An 8,954-nucleotide genomic window follows, 5' to 3' on the forward strand; every position below is an offset into this window, starting at 1 on the left:
TCAATACAAAACATAGATCCCAACTAAACTTAATTAAAAGCATGAACCTTACTCACACTTATCTTGTTGTCTCAAGACTCCCACGTAATGTCTATGAGTCCAAAAGCTATAATTACACAAAGGCAAATAATCTTCATAATGTATGAAAATTTAATGCGGTATATATGCTCTGCCCTGTCAGTCAAGCTTTGCTATTTGGGATCTCCTGCATTAACATGTGCATGCATGTTTATCATCTTGTGCATGCATGTTTCTAATAAAGCTCCGTAATGTTTTTGTAAAAATGGCTCATTTCTTGTGTTTCATTCAGGAAAAATAAACACTTGGCAAATCTGAGAGTTGAGTTTTGGACTTTGGTGGTCACACATGGCTTATGCTTCACCCTACCAGACATACATACCTTTGCCTTCTGGCTCAGGTATTATATATATATACTTGAGCTTTATGTTTGGTTTCCAACTGATGTGAAAAGATATATTTTTTCTTTTTTGGGTGCTCTGCTTTCTGAGATTTGATCATTGGCAGCTTAGGAATGTGGGTTTGGTTTCTAAATGTGGACATTTTCTATATATATATATTTGTACATTTTTTTCAGCGTTATTATGATGATTACCTGTTTGTTTTTAAGCTCGGCTTAGTTCAGACTATATTTTTTCAGTAATTTTTTTGGAAGTGTTGGTTTCTGGGTTTTGATTATTAGTAGGTTCTAAATGAAGGTGCTGCATGTAATTTTGGGGCTATTTTAAAATATTTTAAAGCTTATTGCTTTGTGGATTTTGATTATTACCAACTTTTGGGTGTTTCTTTGACTTAAAATTTTGGGGATTTTCCTCTTTTTTGGGTGGACCTTGTGCTGGTATTACTTTTAATTGTGTTTTGTATACTGCTTCTATTGATGTTTATGTGGGTGTATTCATCTTTTCTTTTTCATACTTATGTAGTTATGTTAGTATATCCAATTTTTTTTGTTTTGCTCATAACTGGTGTTCTTATTGTTCTTATTTTAATGTGTGATATGGATTTTACAAGAACTAAAACGTGTTTTCAGCTTGAATGTTTCCCATTTTTCATTTGTGTGAAAGTAGGGAAAATAATTTCAGTACCAATTAGAAACTGGGTTAATGTCCAAAATTCTTCCTCTGGGTTGTGGAAAAATGTAGAAAGCAAAAGAAAAGGCCTGAAGGAAATTTTAAATCCTTTATTACTTTGGTTCCCCTGAAATATGAAAAGAGAGTAAAAGAAATGAAAGAATTTAACTCAAAGAAGTACTCTTCAAATGTTACTTATCAAAAAGGGGGAATCTAGTGCAAATGCAGAGTTCTTGGCTGTCCTGGGTTCTTCATTTTATCTGAGATAAAGTAGTGGGAAATATGTATTTATTTATTTATTTATTTAGTCTCTCTTTCTTTTATTTCTCTTGGTAAAATTACAGAGGTAAATATTTATATTCTATTTATTTTTTCCCTGAGAAAAGAGGATATTTTTATTAATTTTATCATTTAACTGAAATTTATCTTATATTATATTTTCTCTTGAATATTACTTAGAATGAAAGTGTGTTTATGCATATTTGGGACAGTTGCTACTTTAGTGAAATAAAAGATACTTCTCAATAAGATCAGACAGTATCTTCTATTCTATAACCTGTTATATTCCCTTTGGTTGTTCTCTTTCTTGAAGGTAGAGGTTAGCTGATGGTCTTCTCATTGCTGCATGATTGTTTGTTACTGTATTTCTATAGGTGGCGAAGATGATGGCCATGAAGCACATTTGTCACTGGTTCCAATTCAAATAGTAACTCATGCTTCCCAACTTCCAATTGAGTTTCTTTCTCCTTCTCCTGAAAAGCAATTGGTTGTTGGATTTGATTGTGAGGGTGTTGACCTGTGCCGTTATGGAACTCTTTGCATCATGCAGGTGATTTTTTTTTTTTGCTTAACTAACTTAATCTCTTGTCAATTATGTACACAAACTAACTTGTTAAAACACGAGTTCATTCTATATATTATCTAGGTTTATAGGCCATTTCATATCATGATTTGTATAGATATACACACACATGCATGTTCTAGTACAATGAACATATATTTGCCTAGGAGCCCGAAAAAAAAGGGTGGTAATGTTAAGTGGCTAAATAAATCAACTAATTTGAATGTAAATCTATACTGTTTTAACTATTAAGCAAGAGCGAATTTATATTTTGTAGCAAGGTTAATGGTGGTAACCTGTTGTAGTTTACTACCTTATGAATATATCTTAGGAGAATTATTTTGCAAACTAATTAGTTAAGCCTGGGAGAAAAAGTTCCCGTAAAATGTTGTTAGCCATTTTCTTTGTAAAAACCATACGAGTTCTTTTGTTATCAATAAATTTTCTCTTCAATTTCATAATTTGTTATCTTTCTTTGTTAATCATGAGGGATATAAATTTATTGATTGACATCTGACCATCATGTTATCTGGGGTAGCTTGCATTTTCAGATGCTATATATTTGATTGATGCCATTCAGGGAGGAGAGAAGCTAATGAAAGCCTGTAAGCGAGCTCTTGAATCTAATTTCATCACAAAAGTTATTCACGACTGCAAGCGAGATAGTGAGGTCTGATTAATTACTTTTTGATGGCTTTTGTGGAACATGCCAGTACATGTTAAGCTCAACCTTGATTATGATTCATATTTTATAGGCATTGTACTTTCAGTATGGAATCAAGTTGCATAATGTGGTAGATACACAGGTGGGTTCAATTATTACCTTCATGATTTTGGGGAAAATTGTTTCATATATTTCTTCTATACTCTAATTAACTGCTTTCCTAGAAACGTGGAAACCTTGGGAACTATTTAGTTATGGTCAATCCACCCAGTCTGGCCTGGCTGTTGAAACGGAGAAGACTGCATTGGCAACTCATCATGACTTAAGCATATTTTTTCTTTTTCTTTTTCTTTCCTTTTTTTTTTAAAAAAAAAATTTAGTAAAACAGAAAAAGTTGAGGAAGAAACTCCTTTTTTATTTGTTTTCTATTGGTGAGTTTCTATATTTTCTTTTCATTTTTAAGGGGAGAAATTGGGGTGGTTGCAGTGATGAGGCAGCTGGGGTTCGAAAATTTGAAAAGGTGAAGACATAGGGTAGGTTGTTAGGCTTGACATAAATGGGTCAGTGGGTACTTACCTATGAATAATACATTAACATTGATCATCCTGCTTATGTCTGCCTTTTGGATCTTTTTATGCTAATGTCTGAAGGGCTTGTTGCTAATAGAAAACTCAATTCAGAGAGCCCTTTTAGCAATAACATTCAATACTGCTGCACTTGAATACAATTGAGCTTATAAATCAAAAGCTTGTAATTTAATGCAATTATTCTTGGGTGGCTGTGATGAGCTTCAAGAATGAGTTCTAACTTGACTTCTATCTTGAACTTCTGTCTAGTGTCCATGAGAGGGCATTTTCTGTTCCAATTTACCCCATATCTTTACCATCAGTCATTGAGTAATGTGAGAGTACAATCTAATTTAAGTTTTCAATCCATCATTAAACCTTTTATTATTTATTCATACAACTTATGGAGTTCACACCTTTAATACTTTGTCAAAGGGCTACATTGGCTGCCTTACATTATTGAAAGGACAGAATTTCCTTCAAACCCACTATGTGGCAATTATATGAGCATTCATGTGTGATTTTAGTCACGTGACTTATTTGGATGACATGATGAGTCATCTAAACCAAATATATGTGGATGGTCATTTGAACTACCACGAGATATCCTTCAACCCACCTCAAAGGAAAACTTTGTCTGTATTGAAAATTTGATACTATACTGGTGTTGCTTCCAATTGTTTAATTTAAAGTATATAGTCCTGATTGGGTGCACTAACATCATGAGTGCTCGATGGGAGAAATTGCTCTTGTTCTGATGTCTATACATCCATGTCCATACAGATTGCATATTACCTAATAGAGGAACAACACGGACAGACAAGAGCGCCAGATGACTACATTTCTTTTGTAGGACTCCTTGCAGATCCACGCTATTGTGGTATAATGTTCTTACAGAAATTTTCATTTGTTTTAGTGTTCTCTATTGTCTTCTCTCTCTCTCTCTCTCTCTAATTGAGGAAAATTCATTCTTGGTCTGACAACATTATTGATCAATGTTATCTTTTCTGCATTATTATTTTATTTTAAGCTCAAATTATGTTTAACTTTTAATGCTCCTATTCTGTTATTGTTACACTAACTTACCAGTTCATAATGTGTTATACATCATAGTTATTGCACTTTTTTGTTTCTATTGTAATGAACATTATTTTGCTAAGGACAATAATTTGAAGATGATGCAGTAAGGATTTTTTCAGATTCTAACCTGACCAGCTTAGATGAAATTATGTAAATTGAAAAACAGGAACTAATTTTTGACTGCCAGATTTTTTACCACCTACACAGAAATTTCTTTTTCTTGCTATATCTTGTATGATGCACACTGACACAGGCAGGCAACAGACACATTCCACTTCGGCCACCACTAAATGAATTTATTTTTGAAGTTTCCAACCATGTAACTTGAACCAGCATATTTTTTGTCACTTGCATAACTAAGAGAACTATGTAATGTGCATATCTATGGAGGAATCTAGAGTATGCAGGTTTTGACCTGATTTCTTAGTCTTATGTCTAATAAATAACCCCTTATGGGTTGCAATTGGCTTGTGAGGTGCACTTTATGAACTTATGATTTGAACTTTTTCCATGCTTCACTAGTTATTCATAGATGTTTTTATTGTGACATTATTTTGATCTGCAAATATCTCTAAAAATCTGAAGTGGAGAGTTTCTCTCTTCTCAAAAATTTTTGGTCCTGTTTGTGTTCATTGATTATCTAACTTACGGGCATGTAAATGTAGGTATATCATATACTGAGAAGAAAGAGGTCCGTGTCCTTCTAAAGCAGGTCAGTTGCAGCATAGTTTCATTAGTTTGGTTTGGAGTAATAATGGTATATACTCAATCATTGAATTGTTGGGGAGGAATGCTAGTTTTGATCCACTATGTTTTTTAATTTTTTATTTATTATTATCTTTTATGTCAACTTTTCATTTAGCAAAAATAAAATCATGATCTTGTTCTCCACTAAAGGTGAAGAGTCACTCAGTTCATGCATATATTTTCCCTCTGCTTTGCTTGTTTTGGCACACTTTTGTCCCTATTCTATCCTCAAATCAACACCCAAAGGTCATTGGAAGTTCATCAATACATATGAGATCTTTTCTGCTACTCTAATTGTGTGTATTACTTCTTTAGAAATGATGGGTAGGCCTTTGATCTCTCCATATCCAATAAAATTCTTTGATAGATTCCTGAAATCCCTTTGCAACATTCTATGCATAACATTGTCTGCTGTATTGCTTAACCTGTCTGTCATTTAAAGCCAGATACAACTGGACAAAGAATTAGTTTATTTTAGTACATACATTAATAAATAATTATTTTATTTATTTTTATTTTTATTAGACAGAAGCCTCTGTAACCTTAGTCTGGTAGGTTTGGAGACTGATATCTATCTTAACTTTCATATCCAGGATCCAAAATTTTGGACACGGAGACCCCTATCTGAATCAATGGTCCGCGCAGCTACTGATGATGTACGCTTCCTCCTCTATATCTTCTACAAGATGATGGAAAAGTTGAATGAAAGATCTTTATGGCAACTTGCTGTTCGTGGTGCACTTTATTGCCGATGTTTCTGCTACACTGATAATGAATATGCAGATTGGCCTTCAATTCCCATCATTCCAGGTTTTTTTTTCTACCTGTTACTCTGGGATCATCATTTATTGTAGAACATAGAGAATGTATACTCATATTTCTTTATTGGAAGTTAGGATATCAGCCTCTTAGAGGCATTTTATTTTTCCTCAAAAATACATGATTTTAAGATTTTAAATTCCATTAAGATGGATTTAAAAGCTATTTGTGCTGCAGTAAAACCATTTTGAATCTTGAGTGAGGGTTTTTCCTAAATATTTAGTACCTCAAATTTATTGCTATTCTTGATATGTAAGATTAAACCAAGATACTCTGCATAGAACACATTTAACATGTTGATGTTTAAGTTGGCTACAGTTTTACGAGGATGCTCCTTTGGACAGTATGTTGTAAGTTCACTGCATCCTTGGAGTTAAATACATGGGAAATTAAGGAAGCAAGTAGAGAAGAGTCTTAATTTAACATACTATACAGTAAGCTAGGAATGAGAGAAGGTGAGAAAAGTGCTCATTCAGGTCCTAGGGAGCAGTGGAGGAACTATAGATTGTTTACATTAGATATGTAAGAAAATTATTGCAATTGGCTATTGGGTGTTTTGGAAGCAAGTTTATATTGGTGACTGTGTCTAATGATTCTTAAAAGCATTATATGGCTCAATAAGAGTTTCCTGGAAGAGAAGAAAAGGTCAAGAGTTAAGTTGCAGAATAAACAGGAAGAGAGTGAAGCAGGTCACTAGGCAAAATTTTCTGTAAATAACAAGGAAGTCAACTGTGCGTATTCAAGGCATTGTCTATGGAGGCTATCTTTAGACTGGTGGAAATCTATAATAATGATTGAATATTTGTCTGATGCCTATTGAATTGTTCTACTCCCTGAGATGGTTGTAATAGTATATAACCAGGCATGATTTCATGAATGTATTGATGGCACAAATGAATGTTTAGGGGTATATCAGTTTTCGCAGAAACAAGTGGTGGAGAGAAATGGGTACGAGTTAAATCCAGTCTGGACCAAATATTAACATGAGCCATAATTATTTTGCACAGGTTAAGGATGGATCAATAATATATACAGGCATAAGATACTGTCATACTATATCATATATAGTTTACAGATTATTTGATGTCCATTAAAGAGGCTAGATTAGGAATATGCTAATTGTATTCAGGAATGGTGCTTTTGAATTCAACAGATTTAAATATAAGTTGGACGTTGGACCAAGATTGATCATATGCAAGGCAATTCTATATACAAAATCATACAGGTAAAGATTTTAGTGAGGAAATACTTAAGTGATCCCATCTCATTATCTTTGCATCAATTATAGATTAGGATGGATGTACATGAGGATTAATCGCTTTAAGTGGAGAGCTGAATATTCATTTAAAAATGAATATACTTGTATTGATAAGCCTGTAGGGCTTGCAGTTTGAAAGTTTCCATAAGGTGTGCATCAAGAAGCAGACCTCAAGAGCTTCATTTGCAAGTTTCTCCTGTCTCAGCTAAATTCGAATTTCAATTTGTGATGTTTGAATCATACAATTGTTCAATCATATAGATATCCTAGTAGTGTGTAAATGTCCATTGGTTGTGACTTTGGTTTGGCCGGTCAGTCAGACTGAAACTTGGGATAGCTGAGCAAATGCTGCTATTGTCTGGGCTGAGCTTGAGGTGACGCAAAATCCTGGAAACGATTCCTGATGGAGAAATTAAACTTTATTTCAAGAGCATGTTGAGATGGTTTAAGCAAGACAAAATATTGAAGATTTCCTCTCTAGAGTACATTGTCATCTGTATACAATTCAGATGGTTTCATATTCATGGAGTACAATGGATAAAGGTTTATAGATTTCTGTATAGTCTAGATTTTGGGTACCGTATATGCGGCCTAAAACTTACAAGGATGGAAGTTTCAGAGAGAAGCTATTTTCTGCACCACTTGAGACAGAGTGGTAATAGAATATGGGTGAAAACATCAATATTTTTTGAAGAAAAAATTAAAACACAATAGAAAATAAGGTTGTTCTGCCTCAGGGGACTCCTGTCTTTCAATACTTGCACCCCCCCCCCCCCCTCCTTTTCACTCTCTCTCACTTTCTTTTTTTGATAATTGTTATGACTATTTTGAAGTTAGACACATTTCTCATGCACCTGGAATATTTATCATGAGATAGTAATGCAAGTTGTTCAGCTTTAATGAAAGCGTCCTCTGAATACTATTATTTGTCTTGTTAGATTACCTCACTGTGGAAGAGTCTTCTCCTGAACAAGAGATTTTATCAGTGCTTAACATTCCTCCTGGAAAAATGGGACTTGTAATTGGTAGAAAAGGAGCTTCCATCTTGTCAATCAAAAACTCTTGCAAGTAAGTCCCTCATTCTGTGTGTGTTGGTGGGGGAGGTTTTGTTTGTTTGTGTACTGGTTTATTGATTTGGCATGCATATTATTTCAGTGCTGAAATTCTTATTGGAGGTGAGAAGGGACCCCCTGACAAGGTCAGTTCACAATCTTCGTTCAATAAGTTCACATTTATGACTTCTTACTTTTTAATTACTTGCTACAATATTTATGAAGCTTTATTATTCATGAAAAATCTTCTCCTGCCCTCCATATACTTTAATTGTCACAAAAACATGGATCATCTTGTAGGTGTTCATTATTGGACCAGTTAAGCAAGTGAGGAAGGCAGAAGCCATAATAAGGGGTAGGATGTAAGAAAGTGTTCATCGAGCCTTTTATTTAATAAGTTTTGACAGAATTATGAACATGAATCTGCATAGTTCTTATATACCAACTCAATACAATCACCAAAAGATGTCTTCGTGTAGTATTGTTGATACACGAATTGCACTTGCTCTTTTTTAACATGGTTGGAAAACATGTAACGAATTTGTGACTTTGAGAAGTATCACCAACATCCACACGATTTTCTATATTTTTTATACTTGTGCAAGTCATAACTGCATTAAACTTATTGCTTTCTCCACATTCTCAATCATGTATGGATATGACCGGCTCACTGCATGTATCTGAATGTATGTTGCTAGCTTTCTGGCTGAGCCAACTCCAAGTTCTTTATGGGTTTAATAGATCAGCTAGTCATTTTGTTCTGACATTTGGCAAGCTTTTGCTTGAAGAGGAAAAGGTCAAGAGATAATGACCAATTTTGGTAAACACACTCTACAACA

General features: G+C 34.0%; 1 protein-coding gene across 1 annotated transcript; it reads left to right on the forward strand.

Moving 5' to 3' along the window:
• Positions 1 to 292: 292 nt before the first annotated feature.
• LOC142633512 (exosome complex exonuclease RRP6-like) lies at positions 293 to 8,633 on the forward strand. Its single transcript, XM_075807751.1, has 10 exons — positions 293 to 418; positions 1,742 to 1,917; positions 2,468 to 2,599; positions 2,685 to 2,735; positions 3,943 to 4,039; positions 4,905 to 4,951; positions 5,580 to 5,796; positions 8,002 to 8,131; positions 8,219 to 8,261; positions 8,416 to 8,633. The coding sequence occupies exons 1-10, from the start codon at positions 367 to 369 to the stop codon at positions 8,479 to 8,481; spliced, it is 1,011 nt and encodes a 336-aa protein (XP_075663866.1). The 5' UTR covers positions 293 to 366; the 3' UTR covers positions 8,482 to 8,633.
• The last annotated feature ends 321 nt before the right edge of the window (positions 8,634 to 8,954 follow it).

Source organism: Castanea sativa, chromosome 5 (assembly GCF_040712315.1).
Source record: "Castanea sativa cultivar Marrone di Chiusa Pesio chromosome 5, ASM4071231v1".
Classification (NCBI taxonomy): Eukaryota; Viridiplantae; Streptophyta; class Magnoliopsida; order Fagales; family Fagaceae; genus Castanea; species Castanea sativa.